Source organism: Sapajus apella, unplaced genomic scaffold, assembly GCF_009761245.1.
Source record: "Sapajus apella isolate SASKATOON/1434 unplaced genomic scaffold, GSC_monkey_1.0 scaffold74, whole genome shotgun sequence".
Classification (NCBI taxonomy): domain Eukaryota; kingdom Metazoa; phylum Chordata; class Mammalia; order Primates; family Cebidae; genus Sapajus; species Sapajus apella.
The window spans coordinates 5794475-5818454 of NW_022437014.1; the positions used below are offsets into that span (position 1 = coordinate 5794475).

At 36.7% G+C, this 23980-nt stretch overlaps 1 protein-coding gene across 10 annotated transcripts in view; it reads left to right on the top strand.

The window, feature by feature from the left end:
* Positions 1-23980, top strand: part of KTN1 (kinectin 1) — a 109591-nt gene that overhangs the window by 13902 nt on the left and 71709 nt on the right. For 9 of the 10 annotated variants that reach the window (XM_032251143.1, XM_032251148.1, XM_032251149.1 and 6 more), the window contains one exon: positions 21799-22351. In XM_032251143.1, coding sequence (XP_032107034.1) covers positions 21829-22351 — 523 coding nt within the window. In that variant the 5' untranslated portion in view covers positions 21799-21828. Of the gene's footprint in view, positions 1-4052; positions 4132-21798; positions 22352-23980 lie in introns of those variants that run through there. The other variant, XM_032251144.1, reaches the window with a different exon arrangement.

The following is a 23980-nucleotide window of genomic DNA, read 5'->3' on the forward strand; positions in this document are numbered from 1 at the left end:
CTACGTGTGTTCTGGAACCAATTTTCGTGCATACTGAGGGATGACTATATGTAGGAGTGTTAACTTTGGGTAGTTATTTGGTAAACTTTGAAGTCCCTCCCTTCCCCGTCCCTATTTGATATCCTAAGTGTTTTGTAAACATTTCAAAGTGATGCCAGTGTTTGCATGTGGTTTTTCTTAAATTGTTTTGCACATACATTGTGAAATAGATCTTTGTGCTTGGTATTTTGAGTAAGTATGAACAAACTTCTATTTATCCAACTGGTACTCAGAGTATACTTACAGTCTGAGAGATTGAATTTTTAATTTTGAAAAACTCCCACCTCTTTAAATTTTGCTTCTGTTATTTTCACTTTTCTCTTTTGCTAGACCTGTCTTGGAGTCTTTTAGTTTATCTTGTGTCTTTAATTGTTCTATCATTTTTTTCTCTTTCTGTGCTTCATACTAGGTGAATTCATTACTGTCTAGTAATTTATCATTTTATTCTATTCTGTCTAGTCTAGAGTATTTTGTATCTATTGAGTCTATATGCCAGTATCTGTAACATATTTTAGATTTGGAATTGCTTTTTCATATTCACCTGTTTCAGGTGAATTCTCTTTTTGTTTTGCAGTGCTTTTGCTACTTAGAAAACCTCTCTCTCTCCTTCTTCTTTAACATGTTCAGGTTGAAAAATCTTTGTCAGACTATTTCATAAAACATCTGGTGTGAATTCATGTTTTTATGTGATTTGTTTTTTCTCATTAAATTACTTGCTATGTTTTGGATTAAAAAAACCTGGTTTTGGCCGGGCGCGGTGGCTCACGCCTGTAATCCCAGCACTTTGGGAGGCTGACTTGGGTGGATCACGAGGTCAAGAGATCAAGAACATCCTGGTCAACATGGTGAAACCCCGTCTCTACTAAAACTACAAAAAATTAGCTGGGCATGGTGGCGCATGCCTGTATTCCCAGCTACTCAGGAGGCTGAGGCAGGAGAATTGCCTGAACCCAGGAGGCGGAGGTTGCGGTGAGCCGAGATCGCGCCATTGCACTCCAGCCTGGGTAACAAGAGCGAAACTCCGTCTCAAAAAAACAAACAAACAAACACACAAAAAAACAAACAAAAAAAACCTGGCTTTACTGTTGGACGGAGTCATTATTTTGACAAATAGAAATAAGCAGTTATCCTACTTTTCCTCTGTGATTTGTATCTTGAGATAACCAAATAGGTCATAAGTTTCTGTGGATGTGTTCTAGCTAATGAGGAATTAAGGAATTAGAATATCACCATTTTGCATCTCCAAATGAATAATGCCTTGGCAAAGATCACCAATAGCTGCTCATCTGGAAAAGATGTTCCCGACATTAGATACTTCCTGATGAAAGTGTGCCACACTGTGTTAATCTTGCATTCAAATCAAGACCCTGAAATTTAGTCTTTGAATTTAACTACAATTTGATCAGAAATAGACAACCCCCCAAAAAAAAAAAAATTGTTAAGCACAGTGAGGGTACTATCACCAAAATTCACACTGGGAAGCTCTCTTAAAGACTAGTTGCTTTTTTTTTTTTCCCTTCCCCAACTAAAAGTTCTAAGAATTGTAAGAAACTGAAAGTTTAAGAATTGTAAGAAACTGAAGTAAAGAGAAAGGTATGGTAGGTGAAAGGAGACAAGAAGTTTACATGCCAAGGAATAACATACTGAAACAGCAATTGGGAAATGTGAATGAACACTGGCTTTATATTAAGGAGGTACTAATTTTTAATTTGCTGTGACATTGGATGTTTTGTTGTCTTTTTTTTCTTCAGGCTCAGAGCTGCTATGAAGTTATAGCTCTAGATTTGCATTGTCATTGGTGTTCTCTCCTCCCCTATCCTTGTTTTCCTTTTTATTTTTTTTAAAACCTCTTTTTACAAGCTACGCAAATCCTATTTTCTACCCTACCACTTGGTGTCAGTCCATGAACCCGCTTCTTGTTTTGTTGCTGTTACCTTTAGAGGCTGAGCTATCCAGCCATCTTCCCATTTCCTTCTTCCCTGTATTCCACCTATGATATGGGTTACTGTTTGAATTTTTATTGCATGTCTCACGCAGTACGATGTTTATCTTAGTTTTTATTTTAGTCATATCTTGTAAATAATTTCCCTTTATATTTGTGCAAAAGGTTGGTGCAAAAGTAATATTTCACACCATTATTAAGTGTTTTTTGGAGTAGGAGGGTCCTTATTGCAAGTCTTTATCTTAATTTCTACCTATCTTAGCCTGTCTTTTTTTTGAATCCCAGCTTACGTATTCCGGGTAGTATTCTTAGCATATTGCTTTCCTTTGCAAAAATCTATCTTTTAATTTTGTTGAATATTATTCAACTCTACAGAACACATCTGATTTTAGCATCACACTGATTTATAGTTATATAATAATTAGAATCTTTAAGCCTTGAAATGCGATTCTTGCTTTTGCTGCCTGATCTCACTCATCCTATGTTTCTTCATTCTGTTTTGGAGTTCCTATTCCCACTCAAGCAGATAGATTTTTTTTCTTTTTTGAGTTTCGACTGGTATCCATTGTTGTCTGAACTATTTTTGCTTGTTGTCTCCAACTTGAAAATCAAATATTCAATGTTTATAATTCATTCTTGAAAACACTGCTGCTAATTTAAAAGCTATTAAATGAAAACATATTTCCAGTAATTTTAGTAGGGAATTATGATGTGGTATTTCATCCCAGTTTTCACACGTAGGTAAATATTAATCTAACAGTGAAGACAAATTTGTGTAGATATATATAAGTTGAAAGTAAATATACCTTATACATAAAATGTAATGCAGTATAACGAAGGCTAATTGTATTTGCCAGAGGAGAAAGAAAACTTGATAGTGGATGGTGGTGTAGTTGGTAGGGTGTCACTTTTTAGAAAGTCCGTTTCTTCTTTACTGTTTTTTCACCACTTCAAACTTTCTGGAGTTCAGAGTTATCTTGCATTCAGTCTGCACTTAAGTTGTCTACACAGAAAAGCATTACTAGGGCAATAACAGATAAAACAAGTTGTTTAAAATGTGGGAAATAGAACGCAGGCAGAAAAGACGGAGTTTAGGAGCTGGAAGCTCATTGACTTTCTTGCTCTGCATATGTACGCAAAGCATATCTAGGTTCATCCAGTATACCGTATGTACAGTATACATCTGTTCCATATGATATATGCTGAGGGGAAATAATTATGTTGAATTAAACATTGAGTGTATCTTTGTCTGAAATCATAAATGTTGAAATTTCACTCCATAGAATATTTTTGTGTCGTGTCTGTTTCGGTAAACAGTCACTAATTACCAAAAAAGGTAATTTCATGAAAAGTGGTAATTTTCAAGAGCCATTTTGATGAAAACTGGTTAAATGAACAGCTCATTATGTGGGGTAAGTCTGTAGACTTAACGTGTGTATCCCAGCTTGTCTGAAGTAGTTGTCAGAATTTCTGCTATTTTAACCAGGTAACTGAAAGAGTAACACAGGATAATAAAAATCTTATTTTCTAAAACCTTTAGTTGGCTTGCCCCTTGTTCTCATCTTTGTGTTCAACACATTTGTATAAACTGGCAAGCTTATCTTTGTCTAAGTAACTGATTAAAATGTTATTAAGGTCAGGCCAAGCACAGAGTTTTTTCATACATTATTAAGATAGTTTTAAACCATTAATTGGCAATTTTGGGATATTATTGCTTAACCGTTTAAATCTTCTCCAATTCAGCCATGTTCAGGATTTATCAGTCTTGTCTCTAAGGATAGCTTGTTTACTTTATTGAGTGTTCTGCCAAAATCAGACATTCTATAATGTGTATTGGTTTTCCTGATTTAGTAACCCTTTTATTTAAAAAGGTATTGGAGTTATTTTCTTTGTCGTTTTCTTTTAATAGTGACTGGTTTATAGTGGATGGCTTTTGATGTGCCTAAATTTTTTAGATAGTAATGTCTGGATCTACCTAAAATAAATTCATCAATTTTAATTTGACTATTTTCTGCTGTTTTTCGTACATGATATTTAATAGCTTTTTACTTTTCCCCCCCTAACTCTTCAGGTGTCTTTTAATAGTGAGGAAAGCAGAAGCCTTTCATGGAACTTGAAATGTAGGATCATGGTAGCTATGTCTGTTGAAGGTAACATACATCTATCTTTGCATAGCTGTTGAGGTGGTTGGGTTGTAAACATGGTTTCTAAGGATGGCCATAGCATAGGAGCCTCTACTTGTGGCTATATTTCAGGTTCTGATAACTGATCACCTTTCACACTGTTACCTAATACTTCCATTGTTTGGAAGTCGGTCTTTGCGATCGCAGATTTTGAAGGTGTCCTGGTATGCAGTGTTTTAATTATGTTAATTACATAATTTACATGCTTAAACCAGCTTTCAGTTGGTGAAATCACAAGGACTACTTTTTCTTGGAGTTGGCTCCCTAAGATGGTTCTTAGCATTGGTTCTTTCACTGTTTTTTTGCTTAAGTCTCCCGAAGGTTCTTGGTGGTTCTCTCACTATTTATTGTGCTTAGGTTTCCTATTACTGAGAGTGATGGCAAAAGAATAGAGCTTTTTTTTTTTTTTTAAGAACTTTTTTTTTTTTTTGGCTACTATAGACTTAAACTTTGTTAATATATCAAAGCTACACTTATTTCCAATTCAAGGTAATTACATCTGTACTTTTTGATGTTTCTTCTGTCACATACTCTTTTCGCAGCTTCAGAAACAAAACATTATAATTAAGTCCATATCATGATAAAACATCTTGGATTTTGTGTTTCAGAGTAATAGTGAACACAAATAGGACAATATATACTGTATATATGAAGGATTATTCTGAAAAAAGGTCCAAAGGGAAGAACTCACAAGGATTACCTATATAAAGTTATTTATGTTAAGAGAAGTAAATATTTGACAACACTGTGCATTGGGCTCTGTGTTGGGCTCCCAGATAGATGGGAGAACGTACATTTGAAAAGGGGAATTACTCATTTGACTTAAACTTTGAGTAGTATAAAACTAAATCTTGCATAATAAATGAGTAAAAATCTTGAGTGAATGTTTTCTTAAGCCATAGTTCTTAAGGTACAATTTCACAGAATGATAAACACATAAGATTATGAATGTATTAAAGCAGATGCCTCTTAATTTCAGTAAATCAGAATGAGAATATTTCTTAATTTTATTGGATTCTTCATTTGTACTTGTTTTTAGAATATGTGTGATATTTTGCTGTTTATTCACAATTTTGCTGTTTATATGGATGTCAGATGTCTTTGCTTTTTCTTAAATAGCAGTGATAGGAATTTCCTTTTGGAATATGCACATTAAAATTGAAGTGTAGAAGGGCCTGCATGGTGGCTCATGCCTGTAATCCCAGCACTTTGGGAGGCTGAGGTGGGCAGATCTCTTGAGGTCAGGAGTTTGAGAACAGCTTGCCTAACATGGTGAAATTTCATCTATAGCAAAAATATAAAAATTAACAGGGCATGGTGGTGGGCACCTGTAATCCCAGCTACTCAGGAGGTTGAGGCCAGAGAATCATTTGAGCCCTGGAGGTAGAGGTTGCAGTGAGCCAAGATTGTATCACTGCACTCCAGTCTAGGTGACAGTCAGACCCTGGCTAAAAAAAAAGTAGGTTTTAGAAGTGCAAGGTCAGCTGTAATCCCTAATGAAAGAATATTGGTTTCTCAATCAGTCATACTGTGGTTGGAAAGATATACTGTTCATTAAAAAAAAAAAAATACTTTTTGGATTAGCAAATTCCATTTAAAGTCTGAATTTTTACTTACTACTAATGTTAATCAGTTTCGTTAGTTGCATAGCTGACAGACTTACACTGCTTCTGAAAACTAATATTCCAGTATTCAGCAGGGTATATAATTCTGTGGTAATTAATGGTTATATGGAGATTTTTATTACATTATCCTTTGGCTTCTATTTGTAAGTACTATGTAAGTCTAAATTTCTTTATAGGGTGGTCTTTTCTGTGCTGCTTTCAAGTCTTGCTTGAGTTACACAACATTACTACAAATATGTTTAAATATCTTTTATTCTGTTCAAATTTTGTTGCCTTTCCTGAATTGGAAGATTCATAGCTCTCAACAGTTATTGAAAATTCTCAGCCGCTATGTTTCTTTGTTCTTTCCTCTCCTTGAATTCCTGCTTGATTTATTGGACATTCTCATTATATCCTTTATGCTTGTTAGTTTTGTTTTTATATTTTCCCTTATGTATCATTTTTTTGTGATACATTGTCAATTTTTTGTCATTTGTTTTGTTTGATAATTTAACTTTGTATAGTTATCAGGCCATTTAGCTTTTAATTTCTGGTTGTGTGTGTCTGTGTGTATTATGTATGCACACAGATAATTTATAAAGTACAGGTTCTAATTTTTTTTTTTTTTTAAGACGGGGTTTCACCATGTTGGTCAGGCTGGTCTTGAACTCCTGACCTCAGGTGATCTGCCTACTTTGGCCTCCAAAGTGCTTGGATTACAGGTGTGAGCCACCACGCCCTGCCAATTTTTGCTTTTTTTAAATGAGTGTTTTCTGTGTGTCTGATTTCTTTTACAACTCTAATGGCTTAAATTTTTGTTTTAATTGTCTCACATTCTGTTATCAGTTCTTTGAGATCTACTCCCTGTTGATATGTGCTATTCTTGTTCATTTTGACTGGAAGTTCACCTTTGGCAGGAGTATATCTGCAAATACTACACTGTGTAGACTAGACTGGGTAGAGGTAGTTATTTTCCAGAGAGATTTTTCCTAAGAGTTTTTCCTGAGTCCAAGGGCTTTCGTGGCCCTTGAGCCAATCTTTTCTTCTTTTTGTTAAGATGGAGTCGCACTCTGTCGCCCAGGCTAGTGTGCAGTGACGCAATCTCAGCTCTCTGCCAACCTCTGCCGCACAGGGTCAAGCAGTTGTGCCTCAGCCTCCAGAGTAGCTGGGATTACAGGGGCCAGCCACCATGCCAAGCTAATATTTTTGTATTTTTAGTAGAGTTGGGGTTTCGTCATGTTGGCCAGGCTGTTGTCGAACTCCTGATCGCAGGTGATCCTTGAGCCGTTTTTATTTTAATATTTGTGGTAATATTTGTGGTAGGAAGGGGGCAGTTGGGGTGTTTTGGATAGGCAGAGACTATAGGTGCAAATACCAGAATTCATGGTTGTAAAATCTTAATGGAGACTTTTGTCTTTTGGAAAAGCAAACAGGCTTTCTCTTCTTGTGTCTTTTTCTTATTTGTGAGCATTACTTATTAAATCTATTTTTTAAAATAACTGATTTGAAATGGCACTGTGATAATATACCAAACTTTTTGTATGTATTTAGGCTATTTTGCATTTATTTGGCTGTTCTTTGACAAGGTTTAAAAATTGCTGTTTTCATAAGCAAAACTTTCAGTAGTCATTTTTGATAGTATTTGATATTCTCATTTACACATCATGTTTAGTTTGTGGGTTGTTTTAGGTATCATGTCTTTTCTGGGGATAAGCAAGAATAAAACATTTATCTTGCTTATCCCCAGAAAAGACACGATACCGAAAACATTTAGTCATTTTAGTACTTCCATTGTTGAGTGACCTAAGGTGATAACACCTAAAAGTAATTTTATTAATTAGCCTATTACGTTCAACTTTAATACCCTAGCTAAACTTTTCCAAAGAATGATAAATTTTTGTGAATGACAAATTTTGAGGTAGGTTTTTCTATTTGCTGGTAAATTAAATTTAAATTTAACTGATTATGAAGACTACCTTGTGGTAGTGGGATTGGACAGATTTGTTAAGGTTAGGGTAGAGGTATGACCATTGAGAGACGTTATAGGATGATGTCATTTTGGATCAAAACTTAAAAGAAATAAAAGAAATAAAAGGGGCTAATGGGAGATGTTCATCCCTGCTTTTCAGTCATAGGCTGAATGCCTACCCAGCTGGGCATAATCTCTGAGTGGCTAGTTGGATTAGATGGCCCTTTCTAACTCAGAAATCTTCGAAAAGGAAAAGTAGGTCAAGATGATAGATTTTAAGGGGAGGAAAGCTTCTGTACATGGTGCAGCTGTTTTACAATTACATTATTGGTGTGAATTTCATGTTTTAGTGTTAATTTTTAAACAGTTTTGGTGACTTACGTTCTTTTGTCTTTGAAAACTGATTTTATGTGTGGATTTGAAAGACTGGGTATTAAAGCTTTCCGTTTGTCTAATTATAAATTAGATTTCTTTACAGAATAAACTTTTAACCAGATTATTTCCTATGGAAGTGTTTTTAAATGAGCAATGCCTTTTCCTGAGAAAATAGGCTGGTTTGAGCGTGGTGAGTAAGTAAAAGTCCAAAAGATAATTTCAGCAGTTACCACCTCTGCAATTTGTTTTCAGTTTCTTGGAAAAGCTATTCAAATGTATTTGTCTCTTCTCATATTAAAGGGAAAAAAGTTTGCTTAAAAAATAGAAGTTTCATTTGTTGTGACATGTTACCTAATGGAGAAATTAAATTTCATTACTCATTTCTGGCATTAGTTGTTTTCATTTCAGATTGGGGCAGTAGTCCTTTAGAATGGGTATTGCTGAATAAGGGTGTGTTAATAAGATGTGAGTCATAAAAATAACTGTGTTGCAGTTTAAAAGGAGAAGTTGTACCATAGCTTTGAAATTTTAGTGTGGTCTATAATTTTAGAAAAGATGTTGTAAATGAGGTTCCCGTGTTGGGGAATTCAGTGTTTGGATTTACTAGTTGTCTTTTGCTTACTTTGAATGTTTTTCCTCTTATTTTAAAAGATAATTGTATAATTGTATTATGCATTCTGGGGCCATTATACTTTTGTGTAGTGACTGATTAGGACAGTAAGAATTTAGACGAATTTTTGCATTTTGATGGCCGTTTCAGGAAATGATTATTGCTTTGTCTATTTTTGTCATTGAATTTTTTGTCTTTTTAAATCGATTTGTAGAATCATTATTTTTAAAAATTCTTACTACAAATGGAATACACTTACAAACATTTAAACATAAAACTATATAAAATAAGTCTGTCTATTTTCTTGTGTTTTCAAGTACTTTATATTTTTTCTTTTCTTTTCCAGATAGAGTTTCACTCTGTCGCCCAGGCTGGAGTACAGTGGCATGATCTTGGCTCACTGCAACCTTTGCCTCCTGGGTTCAAGTGATTCTCATTGCCTCAGCCTCCTGAGTTGCTGGAATTACAGGTACACGCCACCACACCCAGCTAAATTTTGCATTTTTGGTAGACACAGCATTTTACCATGTTGGCCAGGTTGGTCTTGTACTCCTGCCTCAAGTGATCCACCCACTGTGGCCCCTGAAGGTGCTGGGATTACAGGTGTGAGTCACCATGCCTGGCCCTCAGTACTTTATATTTTTTTATGTTTGAAACTTTATTCAGATGTTTTTATTTGATCTGAATGATACAGCCTCCTACTGAGTTGAAAGAACTTACCGTAAACTAAATTTTTATATGTATTTGGATTTGTTTTAGATTTTGAGTTCAATTAGTATCTATTTTCTTATCTTTATCACACTGCAGTATGTTGCTGCTTTGCTATATTAGTTGAAACCATTTACTGTCTCATAGAATTCTTTGCATGTGTATGTACATAGAGAATAAGTGCTTTGGAATTTTAGGAGAAAAGCTAGCTATAGACATGCTACTTGAGCTGGAAGAGGAGAACCACATCAAGGCTCAAGTTAGGTTTGTAGATACTATATAGTTCCTTTCTCAGCAAGATTATAAATTCATTTAAAGTCAGCACATTTATTTGTGAATACTGTCAAATATCCTGCATTCAAAAATTTAAGTGGAGCATTAAAATGAATGCAACTTATAAGAATGAAAAAATTAACAATAATTATAATGTGTTTTATAAGACCTTATAAGACCTTCAACACTTTTTTTTTTTTTTTTTTGAGACGATGTCTCCCTTTGTTGTGGACAACAACAAAGGCTTGAGTGCAGTGGTGAAATCATAGCTTACTATAGAGTCTTGAGCTCCTGTGCTCAGGCAATCCTTCTGCCTTATTTCCTAAGCAGCTGGGACTACAGGTACCTGCCACCACATCCAGCTGATTTTTTATTATTTGTAGAGACAGGGTTCTGCTATGTTGCCCAGGATGGTCTTGAACTCCTAATCCCAAGCAGTTCTTTCTCCTTGGCCTCCCAAAGTGCCAGGATTACAGGCGTCAGCCACTGTGCCTGGCCACCATCTTTTTTACCCTTATTCTCAGCTAATGATATTGCTTTTCATTTCATAAAAACAATAGTAGCATTAGGAATAGAATTTTCACAAACGTCTATACCATCTACCTCCTTTCTGTCCTGTGTCTGTGCTTTTATAGTCTTCCTTCTTTGTTTCTACAGATGAACTGGCTGTGCTACCATCTAAGGCCACTCTATCTGCTTGTATGCCAAATTCTGTTCTTTCTTGCTGTTTGAAAACATTGCCTCTCACTCCTGCGTTATTAGTCTTTCCCTTTTATACTGGATCTTTTTTTTTTTTTTTTTTTTTTTTGTCAGCATATTATCATGCTGTAATTTCTTGCATCATTATAAAAACCAAACTCTTAACCTCATATTCTCCTCCAGGTTCCATCTTATTTCTCTGCATCCCTTCACAGGAAAGCTGCTCCAAAGAGTTGTCCACACTTGCTAGAGTTCTTCTAACTTTTTATTTCCCAAATGGTGAGGCAACTGGAAGAGTTCTTCTGACTTTTAAATTCATTTCAATCAGGTTTTGAACATCACTGCTCTACTGCTTTGGTCAAAGTCACCAGTAACGTCTATGTTGCTAAATTCAGAAGTCAATTACTAGTTTTCATTGTATTTTACTTAGCAACCCTAAGTAAATCTCTGTGCTTGCTCTTCCCTCATTCACTCTGTTTTCTCTTTACTTAGGTACAGATAGCGATGTGGCTCTTTCACTTATTTCAGGTCTTTATTTATATGTCATTTAAAAAAAAATGAAATCCTCCCTGACCATTCTACCTTGAATTTTATTTTATTTTTATATTTTTTTATTTTTTTCAGACGGAGTCTTGTTTTGTCGGTCAGGCTGGAGTGCAGTGATGCAATTTTGGCTCACTGCAACATCTGCCTGCGGGTTCGAGTGATTCTCCTGCCTCAGCCTCCCGAGTAGCTGGGACTACAGGTGCACGCTACCATGCCCGACTAATTTTTTGTAGTTTTAGTAGAGACCGCACCAGCATCTACTCTAAATTTTAACCATTAGGAGTTCGAGACGAGCCTGGGCAACATGGCAAAACCCCATCTCTATATTAAATAATTAAAAAAAAATTAAATAAAGTTTAACGACTGTCCACTTTCCTTCTTCCTGTGCTTCCTATTTCTCTTCCCTGCTTATCACTGTTCTTGCTACTTATTACCCTTTTATATACTGCATACTAGTTGTTGGTCTGTCTTAACACTTGGTAGAATGTTAGCTCTGTAAGTGCAGGGTTTGTGGCCCTTTTACTGCTGTCTGCTCAGAATGTCCTAAAACAATCCTGCATGGTCAGTGCTTAATAATGAATAATAAAGACTACTATGGAAGAGAGTTGAAGTGACATATTCATAGGTTTGATTTAAGCTGGGTTTTGAAGTATAGGTGGAGATTTCATACAAAGGACTAGGCAAAGATTTTTAGATTTGATTGCAGGGATAAGGTGAAATGCTTTAAATTGAACTTTAGAAAGTGATTTCTGGCTGGGCGCGGTGGCTCAAGCCTGTAATCCCAGCACTTTGGGAGGCCGAGGCAGGTGGATCACGAGGTCAAGAGATCGAGATCATCCTGGTCAACATGGTGAAACCCCGTCTCTACTAAAAATACAAAACATTAGCTCAGCATGGTGGCGCGTGCCTGTAATCCCAGCTACTGAGGAGGCTGAGGCAGGAGAATTGCCTGAACCCAGGAGGCGGAGGTTGCGGTGAGCAGAGATCACGCCATTGCACTCCAGCCTGGGTAACAAGAGAGAAACTCCGTCTCAAAAAAAAGAAAGAAAGTGGTTTCTTTGGTTGCCTGATTTAAAATCCGTAGTAGCCTCTTACTGCTGATTTTTCCTATTTGGTTGACTGCTGATCTTTTCTAGCTGGTTGTCCCTTATTTTCTTCCAAATCTGATCTAAAACTCTCTGATAGGAACCTGTTCCTGTATTCTTGTTCTTAGCAAGGGGTTTCCTCATTTATGGAACCTAAGGAGCATGATATGTGGGACTTGTCTTAGAGTCCTCGCTCATTTTCAGATAGTTGCATTTTTTTGTTAGTTGTTCCACCCAAGTATTTGTCTGTGTTGAAATTGATTTACTCTCATCTGATCTACTTAGATTACTGAAAGTCGTTTTAATTGATCTCCTTGCAACTATTTTTAACCTATCCATTGGGTTTTAAATTTTGTTTTTTATTTATAGATCTGCCTAGTCACTTTTGATAGTTTCTGTTCTTTGCTCATTTTTGGATTTCTTCTTCTCTATGTATGTTATTAACAGAATCAGTGTCTGAATTCTGGTATCTTAAGTCTTTGAGGATCTAATTCTTTAGCTTGTTTCTGCTGCCTCTTGCTCATTATGGCTTATAACATGTTCCCTTATTTTGTATTGTGGGCTCATATCTGGATAATAATTTTTGAAAACCTTAAGGAGCCTGGCTCGGCGAAGGATTCCACCAAAGAGGTTATGCATTTGCTTTTGCAATGGGTACTCTGGGCACTACCAACCGGGGGCCACTTAAATTTTTTGGCTGGCATATCCAAGATCATGCAAGTAGTTTGGACCCTAAAGCTATGTGAGAAAAAAGAAACTCGTGGTTAAAAATGTTTAAGTAAGACTGAGTGAATGCAGAATTGGGACAAAAACCAAGACGCTTGCCTTCCATTTTACTGCCTCATTATGTTGCTATTCACTAATCTTGAAATAATTTACTTTTGCTCAGGATGTATCTGCAATGTAACACACATACTACAGGTTATCAACTACGTGATGTCTAATCTTTAATTTTAGCAGGGGGAGTTCTTTGTAGCTAAATCTTCTCCGGAATGGAAATCTGATTAAATGATACTTGGCTGCCAGTAATAAACTTTTTATCACTGTAGAGTGCTTACCATAAATCATTTTTCTTAAAAAAAGGTTAACTTGTCTGTTAAAAAAACAAGATAGTATTGTGGCTTTAAAGAAAGGGAAACATGGTATGACGAGTGGCATGGTTGGAATGCCAAGTATTTAGATTCAGTGATCAGATTACAGACAGATTCAGCGTGATCAGATTACAGATAGTTTTTTTTTTTAACTTATGAACATTATTTTTACAAATAACCTGCAATAATAGCTTTCAGCTTAGGCCTCACAGCTACTTTTATAATATTTTAACTGTATTCAGATAATCAAATAAAGCTCTTACAGGCTACTCTGGGAGCCTCGATATCTTAAAGGTGTATTCATTTAGTTGTTCAGGCATTGATTTATACAGTAACTTTTAGGAAATTATGCATTTCTATGTTGAAAACTACCTTTCTCTCAACTTACTGTTTTTGTTTTTTTCAAATGTGTCTGCTTTGTGTGTTTTTTGGTGTACATCAGTGGAAAAAGACTTTCACTGTGTTCAGATTTCAGTCTCGAATTTTGAAGTATTAAATTTTTGCCAGTGGTTCTTTTGAGTCACCCTAACTGGTAAAATTGTGTCCGTGGAAGGACAGAAATATTGATAAAATGAGTTTCTTTCTGTCATTTGTTTTCAGTGTTTTTGATCTGAAGAAAAGAATAGCAGAAAAGAGCAACTGAAACACCATAGTAGTAAGAAAATAGAATTCAGAATTTTGAAATTTAATAGTATACTTATCAAACTGCCTCAATTTTTTTCTCATAATATTAACAATGATTTTGTCTTTATGTGTTTAAGCTTTTAAAAGTTTCATATTGTACATTCAGGTTGGTTACTTAAATTATTCTTTTAATGCGAATTTTTTTTTTTTTTTTGGAGATGAAGTGTTGCTCTTGTAGCCCAGGCTGGAGTGCAATGGTGTGATCTGGGCTCACTGTGACCTCCGCCTCCTGGGTTCAAGCAATTCTCCTGCCTCACCCTCTTGAGTAGCTGGGATTACAGGCACCTGCCACCACGTCCGGCTAATTTTTATATTTTAAGTAGAGATGGGGTTTCACCATGTTGGCCAGCCTGGTCTCCAACTCCTGACCTCAGGTGATCCGCCTGCCTCAGCCTCCCAAAGTGCTGGCCGCACCCGACTAATGTGAAAATTTAAAAGTTGAACAATTAATTATACAGTAAAATGTTTGTAATAATCTCCCTTCAAAAAATGTTATGATTCTCATTTTTTTGGTATCATCTATGTGTGTATATAATGCTTATCACAAAACTTTTAGTCTTTCTGCTATGTAATGTATTTTGCTGCATTACAGTCTTAATTATTTTAAATGGTTATGTGATGTTTCTTCACATGTCCCACACTGAAGCAGTTTCATTATTTTACCATTATATAAACAGTGTGATCTGTCTTTAAATACATAAATATGTTATCCTTTTTGGTTAAGCAGTTCTATTGAAATTCTAATAATTACTGCCAGATTTTTATGTCACTTAAAAGTTTAGGTTTCATTTTCTTGTTATATTAATATGAACAGGTCATTGTGCCTTCTGAGAAGTTTATAAAATTTAACTTAGTGATGTTTCTCAGTTTTTGTATTGAACAAATAAAAGTTATAGGAGGGTGAGTAAATAGAAATTTTTTTCTTTTTTTTTTTTTGAGACTGAGTTTTGCTCTTGTTGCCCGGGCTGGAGTGCAATGGCGCGATCTCGGCTCACTGCAACCTACACCTCCCGGGTTCAAGCAATTCTTCTGCCTCAGCCTCCCAGGTAGCTGGGATTACAGGGCATGCACCACCATACCTGGCTAATTTTGTATTTTTAATAGAGACAGGGTTTCTCCATGTTGGTCCAGCTGGTCTCAAACTCCCAACCTCAGGTGATCTGCCTGCTTTGGCCTCCCAAAGTGCTGGGATTACAAGCGTGAGCCACTGTGCCTGGCCTAGAATTTTAAAACTATTTGATTAGTTTTTTGTAATACACACTCTAACGAAACACAGCTTACATATTATTTATGCATGTTGTTAACTTATTTTTGTAGTTCTTTTAAGACAGGGCAGGAATGAAAACTCTCATTTAGAGCAGGGTTTTAAACCTGGGGCGCATGCATATTCTTCAGGGAATCCAGAAAACTTCTGAGCTTATATGTAAAATATAGTGAGTGTGGATGCTTTTTTCTTTGAGAAAGAGGTTCAGTATCTTTATCAGTTTCTTGAAAGATTTATGTCCAGGTAAAAGATAAAAGACAGTGGTGTGGAATGTGGTTTTAAAGTAGTTTCGACTTGCTTTCCTGTCATTCCATGGAATTTCTCTCCTGATTCTCTTTACAGAAATCCTATTTACCACTACTGGCTGTTTATTGCATTCAGATTGGAATCTATTATGACTTGCATGTGATTAGGTTAAAGAGGTAGCTAATATCACAAAGGGTAGGCCAGGCTAGCTGGTACATGACTGTAGTTCTAGCCACTTGGGCGGCTGAAGTGGGAAAACCTCTAGAGTTTGGTGCTGCAGTGTGCTATCATAGGGATTGTGAATAGCCAGTGTGGTCCGGCCTAGGCAGTATACGTATAGAGACCCCATTTCTTAAAAAAGTGTAAAAACATTACACATTTTTGTGATAACTAAGGTTGTGAGTTAGCAAAAATCACCAGTATTATTTCTTCCATGTGTGAAAAAACAACATGAGCCTCTACATGACTCTCGGCTCAATAAACATTATTGAATTGCATACTGTAGACTTAGAAAATTTAAACGACCTGGTTCTTATCACCCAGAGCTAAATTAGCTTTGTCTCAATTTCTCCTCCCCTTTTATTTTTCAATTTTGCCTCCCTGATTTTAAATCTTTCTGTTTGTTCTTCCCTGAATTTTCTTCAGTTTCATTCCCAGTTCCTTTTTGCCTCCTTTTTCCTCTTTATATAACTTTGATGCTCATGAGTAGAATGTGAATCTAAGGTATATTAATTGGTATTGTAGTATTGATTCAATAAGTACTTGTTTTGCCTTTTTAAAATAAAGAATATGTGTATATATTTTGTTTACTTGTTTTTTCTTTTTTTTAATTTAAGTTCTGGTGTGCAGAACATACAGGTTTGTTACCTAGGTTATACACGTGCCATGGTGGTTTGCTGCACCCATCAACCTGTCATCTACACTAGGTATCTCTCCTAATACTGTCCCTTGCCTAGTTCCTCACCTCCCAACAGATCTAGTGTGTGATGTTCCCCTCCTTGTATTCATGTATTCTCATTGTTCAGTTTCCACTTATGAGTGAGAACATGTGGTGTTTCATTTTCTGTTCCTGTGTGTGTTTGCTGAGAATGATGGTTTCCAGCTTCATCCATGGCCCTGCAAAGAACATGAACTCTTTTTTATGTTCTTTTTTTGTGTTCATGAATCCTTTTTTATGGCTGTATAGTATTCCATGGGTATATGTGCTACATTTCCTTTATCCAGTCTATCACTTATGGGCATTTGGGTTGTTGCAAGTCTTTGCTATTTTGAACATCACTGCAATAAGCACGTGCGCATGTGTCTTTATAGTAGAATGATTTATAATCCTTGGGGTATGTGCCCAATAATGGGATTGCTGGGTCAAATGGTATTTCTGGTTCTAGATCCTTGAGGAATTGTCACACTGTCTTCTACAAAGGTTAAACTAATTTACACTCTCATCAACAGCGTAAAAGCGTTCTCATTTCTTCACATTCCTCTCCAGCATCTGTTGTTTCCCGACTTTTTAATGATTGCCATTCTAACTGGTGTGAGATGGTATCTCATTGTGGTTTTGATTTGCATTTCTCTAATGACCAGTGATGATGAGCTTTTTTTTTTTTGAGACGGAGTTTCGCTCTTGTTACCCAGGCTGGAGTGCAATGGCGCGATCTCGGCTCACCGCAACCTCCGCCTCCTGGGTTCAGGCAATTCTCCTGCCTCAACCTCCTGAGTAGCTGGGATTACAGGCACGCACCACCATGCCCAGCTAATTTTTTGTATTTTTAGTAGAGATGGGGTTTCACCATGTTGACCAGGATGGTCTCGATCTCTTGACCTTGTGATCCACCCGCCTCGGCCTCCCAAAGTGCTGGGATTACAGGCTTGAGCCACTGCGCCCGGCTGGTGATGAGCTTTTTTAATGTGTGTTGGCCACATAAATATCTTCTTTTGAGAAGTGTCTGTTCATATCTGTTGGTCACTTTTTGATGGGGTTGTTTTTTTCTTGTGAAGTTTTTTGTAGATTCTGGGTATTAGCCTTTTGTCAGATGGAGAGATTATTCCATCTCAATGGAACAGTGTTCAAAATTTTTCTCCCATTCTATAGTTGCCTTTTCACTCTGATGATAGTTTCTTTTGCTGTGCAGAAGCTCTTTAATTTCATTAGATTCCATTTGTCAATTTTGGCTTTTGTTGCCATTGCTTCTGGTGTTTTAGTCATGAAGTCTTTGTCTATGCCTATGTCCTAAATGGTATTGCCTAGGTTTTCTTCTAGAGTTTTTATGGTTTTAGGTCTTAAATTTAAGTCTTTAATCCGTCTTGAGTTAGTGTTTGTATAAGGTGTAAGAAAGAGGTCCAATTTCAGTTTTCTGCATATGGCTAGCCAGTTTTCCCAACACCATTTATTAAATAGGGAATGCTTTCCCCATTGCTTGTTTTTGTCAGGTTTTTCTTTCTTTTTTTTTTTTTTTTAATTGAGACGGAGTTTCGCTCTTGTTACCCAGGCTGGAGTGCAATGGCGTGATCTCGGCTCACCGCAACCTCCGCCTCCTGGGTTCAGGCAATTCTCCTGCCTCAGCCTCCTGAGTAGCTGGGATTACAGGCACGCACCGCCATGCCCAGCTAATTTTTTATATTTTTAGTAGAGACGGGGTTTCACCATGTTGACCAAGATGGTCTCGATCTCTTGACCTCGTGATCCACCCGCCTCGGCCTCCCAAAGTGCTGGGATTACAGGCTTGAGCCACCGCACCCGGCCTAGGTTTTTCAAATATCAGATAATTGTAGATGTGTGGCATTATTTCTGAGGCCTCTGTTTGGTTCCATTGGTCTATATCTTTGTTTTGGTATGAATACCATGCTGTTTTTTTTACTGTAACCTTGTAGTATAGTTTGAAGTCAGGTAGTGTGATGCCTCCAGCTTTGTTCTTTTTTAAAATAAAGAATATTTTATGAATGTCTCATAAACAAAATTTAAAACTAGAGTATTAAGGCAAATGAGACTGTACCCATGATTCTGGCACAACTTCTTAGTTACTGAACTTGCATATATAAAATGTTTTGATCATATAAATACATATATGATTTTGACTTTTTAGCAGTATTGAATTTAACAAAGTTTTAGTGTTCATGATTTTCATACCTATACTTTGAGTTAATATTTGCTGATTTAAATCATTCTGATGTTGAATATTTTCTTTCTTTTTTCAGTTTTAATGTAATGTTGCTGTGAACGTCTTTCTATATGTTTTTTTTCTTGCAAATACATTTCTAGGGATAAAGAATTGGGATTATTGGGCTAAAGGAATGCGAGCTTTTCTTCTTCTTAAAAAAAACCAAACAGGATATATATACAGAATGTGCAGGTTGGTTACATAGGTATACATGTACCATGGTGGTTTGCTGCAACTATTGCTCATCCTCAAAGTTCCTTCTCCCTCTACCTTCACTCCCTTACAGCCCCCCTGGTGTGTGTTGTTCCCCTCTCTCTGTGCATGTGTTCTCAATGTTCGTCTCCCACTTAGGAGTGAGAACATGTGGTAATTGGTTTTCTATTCCTGTGTTAGTTTGCTGAGGATGATGGCTTCCAACTTCATCCATGTCCCTGCAGAGGACATGATCTCATTCTTTTTTATGGCTGCAGCAAACATTTTCTTAATTCTTAATGTCTTCGTGTCTAGTTACGTTCCTCTAAATGCATAGTGAGACTCAGGTGAGCTCAAGTGAAGGTGAATTGAATTGTGTGAAGAGGCACTCCCATGAAAATCCAAAGACAGAAAGCTTAATTAGTTTAGGCCTATATATGGGACCTGGAAAAGGAAACTAGAAAATCATCAAACATTTGAAGAATCAGTGCTTCCGAATTCTTGTGATCTCATAGCCTCTTTTCTCCTTGAACATTTGCTACTTTTCCTTTCTACACAGGTGAATTTGCTGTGCTTGATCATAATTTCTGCTTTCCTAATACATAGGTTTGCACAGGGCTGCAGCTTATTCATTAGGCCTTTTTGACTTTGGCCCCTCTTTTTTTTTTTTTTTTGAGACAGAGTTTCCTTCTTGTTACCCAGGCTGGAGTGCAATGGCGCGATCTCGGCTCACCGCAACCTCATCCGGGGTTGACCAGGATGGTCTCGATCTCTTGACCTCGCGATCCACCCGCCTCGGCCTCCCAAAGTGCTGGGATTACAGGCTTGAGCCACCGCGCCCGGCCTCTTTGGCCCCTCTTTAGCCCCTCTTCACCAAAGCAAAAATGTGAAAAATACCACCTCATTGGTGCTTTTTCTTCTTCAGCTCCCCAGCTATGTTGAATAGGCTATGTATTCTATGGATGCTGTGTTTAAAATAAAATTCTTGGCTCTTTAAACCCATTCCTGGTTGACAGATCACACCTAGGCAGGCACAGTAAAATATGTCTAATTTTAAAACCTGGATAGTTCATGTTAATTTGAATTATCAGGGAAACAATCATGTATCAAATTTCTTTTAGTATTTTGTTAGCACATGATTCCTTTTCCCCCTTGCTATAACTTTGTCTTGGTAAATCTAGAGTTTAATTAGTACTATTAAAATTCCTTATGGAAGTATGAAATATCACTTCTGTCATAAAGTTTAATAGCATGCCTGTTGAATAAACGACAGTCATTCTTTGGTATATGCGGGAGATTGGCTTCAGGACCCCTGTGTATACCTAAATCCAAGCATACTCGAAATCCTGAAGTAGTCCCTGTGGAACCCGAGGATACAGAGTTGACGCTCCATATACTTGGATTTCGTATCCAGCGAATACTGTATTTTCAGTAACAATTAAAAAAAAATCTTTGTGTAAGCGGACTGTGCAGTTCAAATCCATGTTGTTATAGTTCTGGCAAAGTCATATTCAGTAAGCTCACATTCATCTAATTTGAAATCAGATATTTTCTTAGGTGTAAAATAATTCTTAGAATAAGTTCCCTGTTTAGGGAGAATCTGGTTTCTTTAATCACTACATATCAAGACTCTCGAAATTGATAATTTAAAAACTTTAAAAATTCTCGGCTTTATTTTTACATTAAAAGTGCAGAAGTTTAATTTGCTTTATTTTAAGTGTCTCCTGGTGTTTACTTATATCTGTATTTTACCCCTTTTCTCTTTCTACAACACATTTGAGATGACATAAGAATACAAGTCACTTTTATGTGGCTTAGGCATGTTTGTAGGAACATCACTATCTAGAATCTAAACATCAGACTCATTTTTGCTTTGAAATTTAATTTTAGCAGAAACAACCTTCCATGTAAGTGATATAATATCTATATTCAAGGCAGATGTTGGTAGTCAGGTTACATCTTTTTTTTCCCCCTGTGCTTACTGGGTTAATGTAAAAATAGGGCTGATGTTCCATCGATGAGGTAAAGTCTTTTATTTAGCATTGGGTAGAATAATGATGGCAGCCTTGCTTTTGCTGTGTATAACTTGTTTTGTGCAGTATGGGGTGCCTTTAAAAAATTGAGGGAAGTTCCTAACTTGGAATTTATTTCACTATTTTAGTGTTTTGAGACGAGGCCTCGCTCTGTTGCCCATACTGGAGTGCAGTGGCACAGTCACAGCTCACGGAAGCCTTGACTTCCAAGGCTCGCGTGATCATCCCACCTCAGCCTCCCAAGTAGCTGGGACTCTAGGCTCACTTCACTATGCCCAGCTAATTTTTTGTATTTTTTTTTTTTTTTTGTAGAGACAGGGTTTCGCCATGTTGCCCAGGTTGATCTGGAACTCCCAGGCTTAGCTATTGTGTCTTCAGGATATTAAAGCCACTTTTGTAGTAGAATTTATTTTAGTGTTCAAGCGATCCATCTGCCTCAGCCTCCCAAGGTGATGGGATTCATGCGTGAGCCACCGTGCCTGGTCTGTAATTTATTTTAATGCCAAATGCCACATCCTAACATTCTGATTTTGATTTTATTATATTTTTACATCCTTGATAGATCCCATCACATCATCAGGCTGATAGTCACTGCTGTAAAGATGCAAGCAGGTTGTGACTGGTCTTAAATCTGTAAATAAACCACCTCTTTTTGTGTGTGTGCATTTCAGAATATGACACTTTTAATGAATGTCCAGTGAATTGATAATAGTTAATACCTCTTTATTTTCACATATGGTAGTAGTCGTCAACACTGTACAATAAATAAAAAATAGTTAACTACTAATAAAGTACTAAATATGGATACTGGGGGAAAAGAAAGTAATGAATATTTAAATTTTTTATCTTCAATTAGGATATTTTCACATGATTTAGAAATGGAAGGATGTGTTCCACTCTTTCTAGTTATTAATCTTATTTTTCATAGTATATGTGAATTGTAGTTGGCAAAGAAATCGAGTATGTGATTTAAATAGCTAACCTGTTTAGATTTTTAAGTCAGGTTAGATTTGAAAGAGCAGCGGTTTTGATTTTAACTTCTATAAGACTGACAGTTTCTTTCTTTTTTTTTTTTTGTTTCCACCTTCTCCCCTATTTAGGTTTTATAGGATTACATTAACAAAAGTACCATGGAGTTTTATGAGTCAGCATATTTTATTGTCCTTATTCCTTCAATAGTTATTACAGTAATTTTCCTCTTCTTCTGGCTTTTCATGAAAGAAACATTATATGATGAAGTTCTTGCAAAACAGAAAAGAGAACAAAAGCTTATTCCTACCAAAACAGATAAAAAGAAAGCAGAAAAGAAAAAGAATAAAAAGAAGGAAATCCAGAATGGAAACCTCCATGAATCCGATTCTGAGAATGTACCTCGAGATTTTAAATTATCAGATGCTTTGGCAGTAGAAGATGATCAAGTTGTACCTGTTCCACTGAATGTGGTTGAAACTTCAAGTAATGTTAGAGAAAGAAAAAAGAAGGAAAAGAAACAAAAGCCTGTGCTTGAAGAGCAGGTCATCAAAGAAAGTGACACATCAAAGATTCCTGGCAAAAAAGTAGAACCTGTCCCAGTTACTAAACAGCCCACCCCTCCCTCTGAAGCACCTGCCTCAAAGAAGAAACCAGGGCAGAAGAAGTCTAAAAATGGAATCGGTATTGTAATCTATTTAATCTATTTAATTTTATTGTATGGTTTGGAGCTTGGAATTGAGATACTCTGTTTGGTGCATACATAGAATGTTTAATACTGAATCGGAAACCAAGATTATTCTTTTCCTTATATATTTGCTTCATTAATATTAATCGCTGGTAGAAATTAATATTGATCATAAAATAGCACTTAAAACTAAACTTCTGGGCCAGATTTAGGGACTCATGCCTGTAATCCTAGGACATTGGGAGGCTGAGGTGGGAGGATCGCTTGAACCCAGGAGTTTGAGACCAGCCTGGGCAACAAGGTGATACCTCATCTCTACAAGAAATTGAAAGAAAAGAAAATTAAGTAACCCTCCTACATCTTATAAATATCCTACTTTGACTGTTTTACTAAAACCACTTAGGACCTGTAAGCATAAGCAGTTATGAACTTCTGCATTTACTTCAACCAGCCCTTTCTAAATCATGTGATAAGAATTAAGATGAAAAGCTAAAATAAGGTATCATTTCTCACCCTGATTGCTTCATTTTGCGAACATTTGTCATATATCTGTTTTATGCTAGGCATTATGCTAGGTAATAGGGCTACAGAGATGAATACATTTTCGAGGGAGTTGTGGACTAGCTGTAGACACAAATAAGTCATTATAAAAGGTTTAGTGTAATAATGTAGGTATGTCTAAACCAGTGTAGGAATTTTAAGGTAGACTACTTAAAGCATAAAATGCCAGAAATTTTTAAAGTTTGGATAAATACTAGTTAGGTTTCTTTGGGTGGATGGGGAGGGGTAGGATAGAGATTCCAGGGAGAGGGGGTTGATAGGTACAATGGAAAAGACTTGAGAAATGGCATGGTGATGTGTGAAACTGTAAACAGTTTGTTTTACTTGAAAGGACTTATATGTACCATTAAGTCATTTGTGTGTCTTAACCTGTAGAAGGTTATATTGGATTTTTTTTTTTGAAACGGCGTGTCACTCTGTTGCCCAGGCTGGAGTGCAGTGGTGCCACCTCGACTCACTGTGTCTTCTGCCACCCAAATTCAAGTGATTCTCCTGCCTCAGCCTCCTGAGTAGCTGGAATTACAGGCATGCACTGCCACGCCCAGCTAATTTTCACAGTGTTGGCCAGGCTGGTCTTGAACTCCTGACCTCAGGTGATGCACCCGCCTTGGCCTCATAAAGTGGTGAGATTACAGGCATGAGCCACCGCACTTCACCCGGTTATATTGAACTTTAAATATTTGCATGCCAGCTAGGATCAAGGCCTAGTAAGCATAAGCACTATGTGTTTTAGTTGAGGAAGAGTACATGTAAGCCAGTAACAAAATGTGATTTATGTAGGAGACAGAGAAAGTATAGAGGAAATACAGAAGCTAAAGTAACTACTACTTATGCTGGGGTGAAAGGCTTTATAGAGGAGGCAGTGCCTGAGCATTGAATCGCTTCATTAAGCAAATAGTGGGGCCTCCTTCCCCACTGGCAGAATATCATGTAAAGGCACAGAGTGCAAGTGTAGAGTATATTGTTGAGCCATAAAATGTGAGGTAGAGAGTGATAGGGAACAGAGCTGAAAAGATGGCAGTGGCTAGATCATGATGGTTTTTGGATGCAGCGTCAAGGAGCTA